Source organism: Pelodiscus sinensis, chromosome 29 (genome assembly GCF_052426305.1).
Source record: "Pelodiscus sinensis isolate ZL-2025 chromosome 29, ASM5242630v1, whole genome shotgun sequence".
Taxonomy (NCBI): domain Eukaryota; kingdom Metazoa; phylum Chordata; order Testudines; family Trionychidae; genus Pelodiscus; species Pelodiscus sinensis.
Genome location: NC_143080.1, coordinates 1,600,577 through 1,614,767, shown reverse-complemented (window position 1 = coordinate 1,614,767; position 14,191 = coordinate 1,600,577). Strand labels below are relative to the sequence as shown.

Genomic DNA, 14,191 nt, shown 5'->3' with positions numbered 1-14,191 from the left:
GTGGTTTTGTTTTTAATGTCGCCCTGTAAAACGGTGGGCCTGCTCTGAGACTGCCTCTTTACTCAGCAGCTGCTTTCTTGCCTCAGTTTCCCCACAAGTGAGGGCTTCCCTATAAGAATTACATCCGGATGAGCATGCCGGTGCCCAGCCTGGGATACTTCAATTTTATTGGTATGGAGTCGCCTTCTGATTCTCGGAGACAGGAGGCTTCACCTTATTCTAACCCCCCGTCTGGAGACAATAGCTGTCTCTCCTTACAGTTCCTCAAACTCGCCGACTCAGTTCTTCCTTCTAAGCCACAGTGCTCAAAGCTCAGGCATCCCACCGCCCCCTCGCCAGCCGCTCTCTCACCAGCCTTTCCCTCTGGAGACAAACGCCGTCTGTACCCTGCCACCTTTCCCCAGATGGTGCCTTCTCAGGGTTTTCTTTCTGCTGCTTCCCTAGCACATGACTCTGGGCACCTCTGATTAGACTCACTGTCCTCCTTTTCTCCTCCCTGTTTTTTGTGTCTCCTCCTTATATAAAGCCCAGGGGCCATCCCTTAACCCCAATTGGGCAGAAGGTAACCAATCAGTGGTAAGAGAGTGGCTCACTCTCTTAAAGGGGTTGCCACTGTGGCATGGATGTATTCCTAGAGACTTCCTCCCATGACATAATCTTGAATTCAAGATTAATCTTTAATCCCTGGAGACTCCCAGGGCCATCCCAGAGGGGTGGCAACTCTCCCAGACACCCCGGGAGATTTCTGTTAAAAAAACAAAAGAAAACAATCTCCGTCTCATTTCAGCTTCAGACGACCTTCTTTATTGCTTACAGTAGCAGAGCTCCATAGGCACAGCTCTACTGAACTAAGTGGCTACAAAATCCTTCTTTGCTCAACACGACCGTTGTTAGAGCAGGCAGGCAGCTTCTCAGGCGAGTTCTGGGGCTACTGCACCCTGGGAAAACAGAGAATCGGGAGATGTTGCTACATTCAAGCATTTTGGGGGGGGGACAGGGAGGAGCAATAATTCCCTCGCTGAGCTGCAGGTTGGAATCCATGTGGAGCCCATCAATCTAAACAGCTGTTCTGTGCCATTTTCCCTCCGGGGGTCTCCTAGGTGATATCTGGAAAGAGAGGCCCATTTCCACTGAAATCAATGGAAGTTAGGAGCCTTCATAACTTTGGGGAGCGGGGCCCAGGCGTCTGCTGGCTCTGTGTGGAGGGGACCGATCGTCTCGTTCCTGACATGTCAAGTGAAACACGAGATCCAAAATCTGTCCAGTCTAGTAGCCAGCAACAGATGCTTCAGAGGAAGGTGTAAGAACCGCATAGCAGGCAAAGGTGGGATAATCTATCCCCCCCCCACACACACACACACCTGAGTCTCTAGCAGAGATTGGCTTAAACCCTGATGCAAAAGGCTTAATATCCCCTTCTGAAAATTGTCGTAATTAATTAGGACAGTGGTGCCTCTTCTGGATAGCTATTTAAGTGTCCGATCCATCTTTGGTCTTAAATTCCTGGCCTCAACAGTTTCATGTGGCAGGGAGTTCTGCAGTTTAATCTCATGTTGTGTGACGAAGTATTTCCTTCTATCCATTTTATGTCCCCTTTTTTAATGTAATCAAATGTCCCCCTTTTTCTTGTGCTATGAGACTGTGAGGACAGAAAGCCCTGAGCTCCCTTCCCTAAACCATTCCTTATTTAACATTCTTTCACCATGGCCTCCTCTTACTATTCATTCATTATGGATAGTTCTCTGAAAACATCTGCTTAATGTGTAGCAGCAGCCCAAAAAGCTAACTGAATATCAGGAATCATTATAAGACAATAAATATCATAATGACACTATATATATCCATGGTATGCCCTCACTTTCAATTCTGGTCAACCCATCTCAAAAAAGATATACTAGAATTGGAAAAGGCATGGAGAAGGACACAGAAATGATTAATAGGGAAGTGTTATTTATCCTACCACATAATATCAGAACTAGAGGGTCACCCAATGAGTTTAATGGGCAGCACCTTTAAAACAAACAAAAGGAAATACTTCTTCATGCAAGGCACAGGTTAACCTGTGGAACTCCTTGCCAGAGGATGTTGTGAAGTCCAAGACTATAACAAGGGTTCCAAAAAGAGCCAGATCATTCCACGGAGGATAGGTCCATCAATGGCTATTAGCCAAGATGTTCAGGGCTGCAAACCAATGCTCTGGGGGTCCCTACGCCTCTGATGCCACATGCTGGGAATGGGCAACAGGGGAGGGATCGCGTGATGATTCCCTGTTCTGTTCCCTGCCTCTGGGCCACCTGGCATTGGCCACTGTCAGAACACTGGCTCCTGGGGGAGATGGACCTTTGGTCTGACCCAACATGGCCGTTCTCACGTATGTTATGTTATCATTAAGGTAGGATGAGGACACCCTCCCTTGGGCCTGTCTCCAGTGCTGTGCTATTCGGGCAGCATGCGCTCTGGAGTGAATGTTATTTGAAGAAATGTTAGGTCTATCACCAGAGCAGCCCGGCACCGTTATGCAGATACTAGCAGACTCACCTGGCATTGCCCGGGTCCTCCAGGGCAGGGGGCTGGCAGGGTGAGAGGAGCAGGAGTCAGGACAGCACCTTGGGGATGGGGGGGGTCAGGACTGGAAGCTGTGGGTGGGGGGGTTGCCTGAGTGAGGGTTGGGGGGTGAGGTGGGGAGGGGTCCCATCCTGCACGGACCTTTTCTCTCCCTCCAGACCCCCCCAGCTGCCATGGGCCTTTTCTCTCCCACCCCCCAGCACTGTGGCCAAGGGCTGGGAGGAGGGGAAAAGGGTTTGGCACAGGGGGGCAGAGGGGCTCCTTACTCAGTGTGTTAGCAGGCAAGATGGCCAAGCCCCAGCCCTGCTGGCCACTACCTGGGTGGTGTGGCTGCCCACAGTGGTCTCTCGGCATATAGCTCTCCCCTGCGGGCTCGCTGCCCCCAGTGGCCACTCTCATATTGCGTCCCTCCCGTTCCATGTTATGGAACACAGTCTTTTTCTCAGGCCTTCCGGTTGTCCTGGCACAGGCAAGCCCCGACCTTGCTTTACGTTAGGAGAAGAAGAAGCTGCCGACCAGATTGGGCAGCCCTCGCGCTTACCATTTCGGAGGCGTTCTTGAACAAACAGACTCGCAGACAGACACAACCCTCCACAATCTGTCTCTAGAGTTGTATGGGGTGGGGAGGGACGAGGAGAGGCATTACAAACGGGAGGAGAGAGACCAGACACTCACGTCGGTCTGCAGAGGTCGGCAGTCATCAGCCACGCCAGCAGCTCCTGGCTCAGAAGGTCTTTCAAGTGGTCAGATTCTTTGGGCGAAGTAAGGCTGCAACAAAAGTACCTTCGTTACACTTCAATCGAGGAACAGCGCTCATCCGCTTTCCTTTACGGGCAAGCTTTGCGTACAACCCTCTCGGCACAAACAGCAGCTTTTTGTTTTCCTCCTCGTACAGAGAAAGTCGCTCGCTGCAGGGCTACCGGGAGAGGTTTGATCGCCAGCCCTGGAGACTGGAGGCCGACCCAGGACTGGGCAGGAGGGGCCGTGAGCAGAGCTTCCTTCTCACTGCCCCCGCCACTCTTCCTTTTCTGCCCAGCACAGAGTTTGAAGGTGAAGGTGAGATAATTTGCAAAGGAGCCACGTCGCCGTTTGCTTTGCCAGACTGCTGGATAGAGGGGAAAGCCAGTTTATAGAATTCCACTCTATATACAGGGCTGGGCCTAGATCGATGGTGGGCAGCCTGTGGCCGCGGGCTGCATGCGGCCCACTGGGGCTGCACCTGCAGCCCACGGCCCCCCTGCTTGCCCTCCACCCCCATGCGCCTCTCACATTTCCTACACCTCCCCATCTCTCCCAGGACTTTCGGAGCATCACAAATGGCCTGATGCACGCTCTGTCTCTGCTCCTGCCCCTCCCTCCCAAAGTGTGAACAGCCCCGAACAGCTGACTTGCAGGACAGAGGGGGAGGAGTGGGGACGGAGTGTGAATCAGGTGATTCGCTCGGGAGGGGGAGGTGTGTGGGGAGGGGGGCAGACTAGGGGGCCATGGGGCACGTCTTCCGGCTGACGACGCTGACTTCTGAGGTGAAAGAGGGCCACTCATGCCGCCCGCTCACTAGCCTAGGTTGCCCATCGCTGGCCTTGATCAGCCCCCCCCAGATATGAAGGGGGAAGTTTAGGGTTGGATTCGAATTTTCCTCTTGTCTAAATTCATCTGCTCTCTGGTTCTAGTTGCTCAAGGACTCTCCAGTCAGGGGCAAGCCTTTCCCTCCCCCTGCATCTCTCTGTGCTCCGCATTATGTCCACCCCCCGCCAGTGCATCCTGCCGGTGGCTCAGGCTCTGGGGGGGCACCAGAAACGCCCCCGCACAACGTCATCTCGCGACGACTAGAAGTGGCTGCTTCTTCCTCCCTAAAGGACTGATCCCCCCTCTCAGGCAAGGACATTCTGATATTTCCAAATGTAGCACCTCCCCCCCCCCCATCTCTATTTCAAGGAACTTTTTGACTTTTCCCTTCAATTTGTGAGGAAAGAAAATTTCAGAAGTGTTGGCTGGAACGTCTGGTGAAATGGAAATCCCAAGTTTCAGCCGTCTCTGGTTCTTAACGAAGCTCTGTAATCGGAAAGTCACCTTCAGAGCCACTGGAAATACCACCCTGCCCCGGCGAAACTACCTCCCAGTCAAACAGCTCCCAAGTCGCAGGACTCACCTCTGTTTTCTATTGTTGTTTAGAAGCCAGACAAAGAAGTCCTTAGCCCCTTGAGAGGCCAGGTCCAAGCCTTGGCTACCGACAGCCAACATTTGAGGGTCGGCTTCCCTCTTGGATGGATCGATGTCATTCCTGGGAAAGCAAAATCCAAAGAAGACATCAGCTTGGAATTCCACCAGGGTGTGCTAACATGCTTCCTCTCCATGATTTCCAAGTCCCTCTCCATCCCCCTGAATCCACCAGCAGCAGGGCAGTCCAAGAAGACAGTCTGGCATCTACATACCCTCCCCCCATAGGGATAACCTACGTGAATGGCGTAGCTGAAGTTGAAATCCTTACTGTGGTGTCTTCCACATGGTAAGGTTGGTGGGGGCTGCTCTCCCATCGACTTCGGCTACTCTTCTCGTCCCGGAGTTGATGGGAGCGCACTCGGAGGTTGATTTATCAAGTCTAACCAGACATGATAAATCAATCGTCGGTGGATGTATTGCTGCAGCATCACTCCACTGTCTAGTGTAGACAAGCGCTTCAATAGCAAAGGGGAGAGGTGCTGTGTCCCCCCACCCCCCCACGGAACAGAAGAATTTCCTGGGGGTTAAGTCCCTAGATCATTTCTGCTGTCTGGATTCTGCTCTCTCCATACGCTTCAATTTGCCTGGCGAGAGCCTGCCGTTTGGACAACATCCACGGCCACGTGTGACTCACTCGCTTTTCTTCTCTCTTCGGGCCAAGAGCCATTCCACAAAGTTCTTCTTGAGCATGTTATCCATGGTCCGGCTGTAATCACTGGCCAGGATGGCCTCGGAGTAGCGCCGCTGGAAGGCCCGGGGGCTGGGACTCTTTGGATTGGCACTGAGAATGGAAGAGAGAGACACAGTCATGGCCAGACCGAGAGAAAACGCTGCAAAAGCCTCTGCTTCCAGCTCCAGGCAAACGCCCCCTCTCAAGGCGGGGTTCTGTGATATTTCGTTACCAGCTCAATAGCGCTAGAGTCAGGATGAGACACCCAGGGCCTGCCCAGCTTAGGGAAGTACATCAGGGCTGGATCCTTGCTTCCTGGCTTTCCTTCTATCCCTCAGGACACAAGTAACGCCTGCTGGTTTCAGTGGGAGTCATTTGTGTCCTAGTACTTTTCAGGAAGAACGGCGTTGCGCAAGAGGGGTTTTCTTGCGCAAGAAGGGGCAGCGTAGACGCTCCTTCTTGCGCAAGAGCCTCTTCTGGGAAAAAAAGGTGGCTCATTAGGTATGCAAATGAGGCTCGGTGATATTCCACGCTTAGCCTCATTTGCATATTACTCGCGCAAGAAGCCGCGAGTGTAGACGTAGCCTAGGTGTGTGGGTTACACCTGGTCATCTCTAAAAGCCACTCTCTCAGTCTGCGCATCTCTGTGTTTTGCCAAGAGACACCCCGTGGGATCAGGCTCAGGATCCAAAGCAGAGCTTGGTGAAATCGCTGGGATGCTAAGGGAGGGCCGGATGAGGTCCAAAGGGGCACAGAAGATGTTTGGTTGCTTACCTGAGGCTGTTCTCCTCCGTCAGAACAAGGCTCAAAGAGGCCAGCAGCAGAGGAAGGACTTTCAAGGACTTCATTGTCTTGGCTTGTTTCTTTAATGACAAACAGAAAGCAGCACCGATGACCAACAAGGGCAGACAGCCAAGTGATCTGCTAACAGGAAATCAAGCTGTGGGCGGGGGGTGGGGGCGGTGCTATTTGTGTGGTTCCTCCCTCCCCGCCTCCGCATATAATTCTAATGCATGAATAAGATCCCTATGCAGGAACCGCCTCTTCACTCCTGAATACAAAGTGACTTTCCCCTAGTGGTCACTCTGCAGTATAACTCTCCCTCCTATCACCCCTCTCCCCCATTCCTGTCCCAATTCCTTAGTTTCAAGTGGCAGGAATTTACCCTGGAAGAGTAAATTTTTATATCATAATCCTCAGTGCCTGGCGGACTGTAAATTCTTGAGGCTAGGGCCTGCTCAGCTCTTCTAACATTAGCTCTGTCTTGCAAAGGTGTGAAATAGTCACACCTTCGAGCAGCAATCCATGCTGACCTAACCTCCTGGCATAGACACGGCTGAGTCACCAGGAGAACCCTTCAGCTGCCACTCTGGAGTTCCTACAACAACAGAAACACCCCGATGGGGCTGTTGCCTGCATCTATGCTACAGGGTTGGAATGGCATGGCTAACGCATCGGAGCTATGGCCCCATAACAAAAACAAACTGAAGGACGCCGTCTTCCATGTTTGCAGAAGGGCTGCACCAAAGCCCAGTGAAACCTGTAGGAGTCTTTCCACTGATTTCACCAGCTTCCTTACCTAATCTATGGCACTACTGTGGCATCCCAGGAGGAAGATTATTCGATGTAACATTTCTGCAGGATTTATGAGCCCAAATCCAAAGTTCTGTTTCAATCAAGGGGCCTTTTCCCGTTCAGTTGGATGGGACCTTGAACCTATCTATCTATTTTAGAGAGTCTGTGCGTTTGCCTGTCTGTTCGCGAGTCTGTCTGTGAGTCCGTCTGTTCAAGAACTCCTCCCAAACGGTAAGAGCGAGGATCACCAAATTCGGCAGGCAGCTGCCTCTTCTCCTGACTCAAAGCAAGATCTGGATTTGGTTGTGCCAGTACAATGGGTTGTGCCTGGCAGGGGATTGTTTTCTATCACATGGAAAGGGTGGGGGCTGACAGGAGGGACTGTTATACTGCAGAGTGACCACAGGGGGGCAGCCGCACCAGGAAGAGAGTGGCCAGCGGGGGTCAGGGCTGTGAGTATTGCTGGCCTCTGAGGAGCCCAGCTGGCAGTTCTGGCCCTCTGCCCTCCCGGAGGAGCTGGGTGGGGGAAATCAGCAGCTGCAGCACTGAGCCGCCCCCCCCCCCTCAGCCTTAAGCCTCCTGCCCTGAATCCTGCCCCCCCGTCCTGAGCCCTCCACACTTCCCAGCTCCTTGACCTGAGAGCCCCAACCTCTGCCCTGACTCCTGCACCCCCACCCCTGCCTGAGCCCTACATACACCACAACCTGCCCTGCATTCCCCCACCTCCCACCCCCCGCCCTGATTCTTGCACCCCTCACTACCTGCTTTGAGCCCCCCAAGCTCTGCCCTGTCTAGTAAAGACATAAGCCACAGTCAACGGAAGTTAACGGGGAGACTCTTATCGATTTGAAAGCACGTTGGATCAGACCCCAAGAAGTTACAATCTTTGAGCTGTCGCTAATCCAGATGGCTTTGTCCAGGTTTGAGTTCACCACTCACAGGGCGCTGGGCTACTCTGTATATGGTTTTGAAAAACATTGTCCCGTCTTTTCATTGTATTTCTAGCAAACCACATGGACTCCAGACATTTTGTTGTTCAATATCATGCTCTTCTACAGCCATTTTGGAAGATTTGTGGCTGTGCTGAGTTTTAATATTATTACAGGTCGTCCTCACTTTAAGTCCAAGATACGTTTCAAAAACCATGGACTTACAGCGAAACAACTTTAAGCAGGGAATTTTTTTCCCCACTGCTGACTTCCATTTGCACAATTTTTTTTTTTGCACGACTTAAGAGCGGGGAATGGGAGGACTTATAACGCATCGGTTCCTACAAGCGTCAGTGACTTTAGTGTAGAACAGATGTATACCAGGGCAACTTATAGCAGGGACGCCCTGCTGTATTAACTACAATTAAAAAAGATAATTATTTATCAGCACTTAGGTGCCCAGTCCAGCATCATGTTTATACGAGAGTAACTTTACTCACATAAATAATGCTACTTATGTTTTTACATATTTCCAAGATATGGATACTCTTTGGGTACGTCTACACAGCAACGTTATTTCGAAATAACGTAGTCTGCGTCTACACAGCAGGAAGTTATTTCGAAATAATGTCGAAATACTGTCAGGCTAGAGGACTTCTTACCCTGACTCCTGTAACCCTCATTGTATGAGGAGTAAGGGAAGTCGGAGGAAGAGCGCTCTACTTGGAAAGAAGTTCTGTGTAGACGCTCCCCATTTCGAAATACACTATTCGAAGTAAGCTATGCAATTGACGTAGCCCAATTTGTGTAGCTTATTTCAAGTTAAGCCCAGCTGTGCAGGTGCAGCCTTAATTATGATTTTGCAGAAATTGTGAACCTTTTAGATGCCATTTAATGAATGACACGGTTTTCACTTCTGGACAACCATGGCATTTACAAATATTTTTGCAGCCCTTTTCTTAAGTGAAAACTAATCAGATGGAGAGTGGTTAAATCAAAGGGACGGTGTTTAAATCAAAACGTACCAAAGTCGAATGAATCAGTAACCAAATGTTCCATGTTTAACTCAAATATATAGCTACAGAACAACCTTAAATGCTTACATCTGAGACAACAGAAGACAAGTGTTTGCAGAACATGCTAATGAATTACAAAAAGAAGGGACATGAAATGCAAAGTCGAGCAGCGTTGGAATAATTTAAAAAGGCACAAAGCTTAAATAACGGGGGGAGGGGTGTCTTTTTTTGTCATGCTTTTTGTAGCACAGATGAAAGTAGCTAATCTGTGGAAGAACGACTTTTAAAAAAACAACGAACAGTCCCGTGGCACCTTAGAGTAACACATATATAGCTATCTAGTCTCATGAGCTCTTGTGGGCAAAACCCACTTCTTCAGATGAGATAAGCTTCCATAGAGCATGTCTACACTGCGGAGTTACTTCAAAATATCAAGGCGAGTGTCTGCACTGCCAAGCCTGATATTTCGAAATAACAACTTCTGTTTGTGAAGAGGAATATGCTTATTTCGAAATAACCTGGTAGTGTAGGCGTAGCCTAAGGTGCCATAGGCCTAGTTGGGATTTGATTTAGTTGGGTTGGTCCTTCCTTGGGCAGAGGGTTTCACTGGATTACTCTTGAGGTCTCTTCCAGCTCTTTGAGTCTATGATTCTATGCCTACTTGTTGGGTTTTTTTTTTACGTTGTTTTTAAAGTTACAGAGTAACACGGCGACCCCTCTGAGACTGTGGAAGAACAGCATCTTACTTAAAAGGTAATTTTTGGTCAAGCTGAGGTAGGGGAGAATTTTACCGTGTATGAAAGAAAAGGAAAGCGTGTCGTAAACCAGCCCCAGGCGTGGTTGTGTGTGCCCGAGCAAGAAGAAACTGGTTTCAACTGTGAAAGGGACTTTATGAAAATAAGCGCGGAGTTGGCACAGTAGTGGGACGATGTTTTAAAGGACGCTGCCGGGTTGGGGAGCGGGTCTGATGCGCCGAGTTCAAATCCCTGTCTCTCCCTGCGTAAAAAAAGCTCCGCCTGCCAGCGGCGCTACCTCCTCCAGTCTCTAGTAACTGAACTGGCCTAGGAGGCGATGCTGCTGGGCTGCTCTTCCAGCGCCCACCGGAAGGGCCAGTGGTCCGCTTTTCCTCTGTCCAGCGTGGGTGGCCCTGCCAGGAGTAAAATCTCCCACCGACATGCCTCCCGGGGTCACCAGCACACACAAGCCTTCCTGTCGGGGCAAAATGCTGTCCCCAGGGAGACTTTCCCCAGCTCAGACGTTGCGCTGGGGGCCTGCTGGGAGAGGCATTGCCAGGGACAGGAAGTGGCAGGCTAGGACAGCCCGTTAGTGACTCTGGCTAGCCCCACAGGCAGCGCTGGGGAGGCTGCCAAGATCTAGAGCAGGGTTCCCAACCTGGGGTATGCGTACCCCCAGGGGGTATGAGAAGCTTATCAAGGGGATACGGGGAATATTCGGTAAATAACTAGATTATCCTAATTGAAATATTCCAAAAGTAGTCGTGGTGGTGAAAAAAGTTGTGGATTCTAGAGTCTAGAATTTATTTCCTTTCATATTGACTAGAGGATACGGGAAGGTTTACTAAAAGCCAAGGGGCACGGGGACCGAAAAAGGTTGGGAACCCCTGATCTAGAGGCTGCCTGAATTGCACCAGTCGTGGTTTTGGCCCAAACAGCAGCTCGGAATTGGGACACCAAAAGGTCTCCGCTGCCTCCCTCCTCCCTCCCCTCTTCCCAGCCCTCCCTGCAGCGCCTCCGAGAGGCACAGAAGCTGAACTCCTGACAGCTGGCCTTGGCTCTAAATCAGTGATTCCCAAACTTTTCAGCATCACGCGCCCCCCCCCCCCCCCCCCCCCCCCCCAACAAAAAAGCTTGTTGAGCAAAATAAAAGGAACTGAGCGGGGCAGCAAATCTTGATGGGGGAGGCTGGGTCGCCTCGTGCCCCCCCGGAATTTCTTCCCGCCCCCCAGTTTGGGAACCCATGCTCTAAATCTACTAGATATTTGAGAGAGTTTGAGAGTGAGTCTGTCTGTCTCGGTTCAAGAACTCTGCCTATGCAGTAAGAGCTAGGACGAGGGATGTGAAATATCGGTTAATTGAATAGTTGAGTATCCTCATGAATTCTTATGGGTTAGTCGACAATTCTATAGTCCGCAAGGGCGGGGCCGGCAGCCACTGTATCAGAGGCACCAGTGTGGGGGGCCAGGCGGGAGCTGGTCCGCAGCAGCGTGGGGTGGCAGCAGCCCCTGTCAACATGAGGGTCTGAGCTCCCAGGCCCAGAGCACGAGCTGGAACTGAGCCGGGCCGCCTGGCTCCTAATACACTTTCAAGGCAGAGCTGCAGCAGGGGTAGGTCCCGGACCCGACCTGAGCCAGGACTGAGCTCGGCTGCTCGCCAGCCTGCTAAAAAATGTCCTGGCAAGAGTGGGGGAGGGAAATGCGTGTGGTCTATAGCATTAACCTCTACGCTTTTGCTTACTGATTGATCGGTTAACCGACTCCACTATTAGATCCCTAGCTAGGACCACCACATTGGTCTTCTCCTTCTTCTTCCTCTTCTCCTAATGTAAAGCAGGGTCAGGGCTTGGTTGTGCCAGGCCAATGGGACGTGCCTGGAATGGGGTTGCTTCTCAGAAAGCCACACAGAAAAGAGACAGACTCACCAGGCAGGTGCAAGGGGCCAGCTGGGGGCGCGCCCTCCCTCTGGGACTGCCCCATCCCTGAGTCTCCCCCTCTCCTCCCCCGGTGCCTTTGGGGGGGGGCTGACACCCACACCCACCTCGAGTCGTATAAAGACATTGTCTACGGTTCCCCTTTGTCAGGGCGCGAGGGGAAAGTGCGCGGTTTGCTGCATTCCTCACTCTGGCTGGGGCGAGCAGGGGGGCAGACAAGCAGTGCACTTTACTCTCGCTCCCTGAGAGGGACAGGAAGGGGACGAGCAACTGCCCTGGTATGAATCTCAGGGCAAGGGCTTCAGTCCCCATGCCCTCCCCAACAACCCAAACTGAGTCTCCTGCCCAGAGCCCCCTCACGCCCAACCTGACTCCTGTACCCTCCCCCCCAGTTCCCTGTCCTCAGCCCCTCCTTAAGGACCTGAGCCATGCCGGGTAAATGTGCCTGTAAGTGACACTGTTCTGTGCAATGCTGCACGGGCATTGTCTGATTCTTCCAAGGTGAACCGAGAGCAAGCGTGAAAAATAGGGAAACTGTTTTTCCGGGGGCTGGGTGGGGAGATAGTTGCCTGTATAAGACAAAGCCCCTGGTCACCCCAGATTCTTCTAATTTCTGCAGAATATTCTATATCACTGCTGCCAGATTTACTAACAAGCTTGGAAGTTTGCTATCATCCCAGGAGATTTTTAACCACTTGTGTACTCTGAGTCTAAACGGAGGAGGTGGATAGGATAGAGGTCTGTAAAATCATTGTGAATAGAGATGTGTTAGTTACCCTTTCCCACAATACGAAACCCTGAGGTCATCCAATGGAACTAACAGGCAGCAGGGTTAATACCAACAAGAGGAAATACTTTTACACACACACACACACACACACACACACACCACTCCTTTCCCCGCACAATTAACCTGTTGAACTCATTGCCACAGGATGTTGGGATGGTCAAAAGTATATCTGGGTTCCAACAAGAACGAGACATGGTCATGGAGGATCAATCCATCAATGGCTATTAGCCAAGATGATCAGGGATGCAATTCTCTGCTTAAGCTCTCTCAGTGCCAGAGTTGGGTGCAGAGTCTGTCTGAGGTAGATCACTCCAAAAGTGCCCTGTTCTGTCATTGGCCATTGGTTTGACCAGTCAGGCAGCTTGTACGCTCCTGCTCTTTCACCTCCTTCTGCCTGAGAATGTCAAAGTCCTTTGCTGCCATCACACTGTTATTTAGGGTGCGTCTACACAGCACAGGTATTTCAAAATAACAATGCGAGCGTCTGCACAATTCCATTATTTCAAAATAATTTTGAAATAACAGGCGGCTCATTCTGACTTCTGTAAACCTCATTGCACGAGGAATAAGCCTCTTCCGAAGTAGCTACAGGCAGTCCCCGGGTTACGTACAAGATAGGGACTGGAGGTTTGTTCTTAAGTTGAATTTGTACGTAAGTCGGAACTGGTACATATTGTAGGGGAAACTCTAGCCAAACATTTCTCCAGAGCTCAGTTTTATTCTCCCACACCTCACTTCCCTCAGGCCTTTATTCTCAAGCTGAGGTGTCTGCTGAGAAAAGCCGCTCTGCGTCTCCCTGGTCTGCTGGGAGTGGGGGAGGGGCGCTAGCTTCGCGTCTCCCTGGTCTGCTGGGGGGAAGCAGCTAGTGCGGGGTTGCCTCACCCCGTTTGTAAGTAGGGATCCGATGTAAGTCGGATCCATGTAACCCGGGGACTGCCTGTATTTCGGAGTAGCAGTCATGGGGATGCTCCACTGCTGCTAGTTTGAAATAGCTCCTCCCTGGGGCCAATCAAAGTAATTCCTCCCCAGTGCCTCCTGGGGCTCTAAATCAAGGTGGCGTGTCCACATTAGGGAAACCTGCCTCGGACTAATTACAAGGCTTCCCTGTCATGTAGACACGCTGTTTTGAAATAAGCTATTTCAGAGTATTTCCTCTGGAATCGCTTATTCCGAAATAAGCGTGCCGTGCCGACGTACCCGTAGAGAAGAGACAGCAACAATAAAGGGATCGGTTTTGTGCCTCTTACCTTCCTGGCTGTTGGATGTAGCTCTTTGGTCTCCAGCAGGTTCTGGTCTCAACTAGGAACCTTCAGGCTTTATATACAACAGGTGCAATGGGCCAAAGCTATTACTGTGAAATAAACAGGAAACCAGCCAGCTAATTAAACCCAATCAAAGCCACTTAGATCAGCTACATTAGGTCCATTGACCTACCGAGCAGGAAAATACCCTTTTAAATGACGTTTACACTAATGGCAATTAAGCCCGGCTGCATGAGAAAATTAAGACCCAACACACGTTAGGGGTGTAATAGACATGGCATGGAACCTCCTCCGAGATCCTGCTTCGTTGGGCCCGATAACGATGTTATTGAATTCCCCTCACTTCCACTGCCCAATGCTAATGGCAGCCATCAGTCAATCTACAGGCGGATTCTGTTTTCAGTTGCATTGGTACGAAACCAGTGGCTCCGATTGGGTCTCTCCCACCGTGGCCCCGTTACGCTTCTCCGATAGAATCCCTGGGGAATCCACTTGGT

General features: G+C 51.0%; 1 protein-coding gene across 1 annotated transcript; it reads right to left on the bottom strand.

Moving 5' to 3' along the window:
- Window positions 1–793: 793 nt before the first annotated feature.
- GIP (gastric inhibitory polypeptide) lies at window positions 794–13,783 on the bottom strand. Its single transcript, XM_075911506.2, has 6 exons — window positions 13,680–13,783; window positions 6,230–6,318; window positions 5,420–5,566; window positions 4,715–4,846; window positions 3,241–3,333; window positions 794–938 (listed from the first exon to the last, which is right to left on the bottom strand). The coding sequence occupies exons 2-6, from the start codon at window positions 6,301–6,303 to the stop codon at window positions 929–931; spliced, it is 456 nt and encodes a 151-aa protein (XP_075767621.2). The 5' UTR covers window positions 6,304–6,318; window positions 13,680–13,783; the 3' UTR covers window positions 794–928.
- Window positions 13,784–14,191: the final 408 nt, after the last annotated feature.

Bases quoted from the DNA above. Each gene is read 5' to 3' on its own strand.
- GIP (XM_075911506.2), bottom strand. From the start codon at position 6,303: ATGAAGTCCTTGAAAGTCCTTCCTCTGCTGCTGGCCTCTTTGAGCCTT. The intron at 5,567-6,229 runs GTAAGCAACCAA...TTCCATTCTCAG, and splicing joins ACGGAGGAGAACAGCCTCAG to TGCCAATCCAAAGAGTCCCA. The intron at 3,334-4,714 runs GTGAGTCCTGCG...CTTTTGTTGCAG, and splicing joins AACAACAATAGAAAACAGAG to CCTTACTTCGCCCAAAGAAT.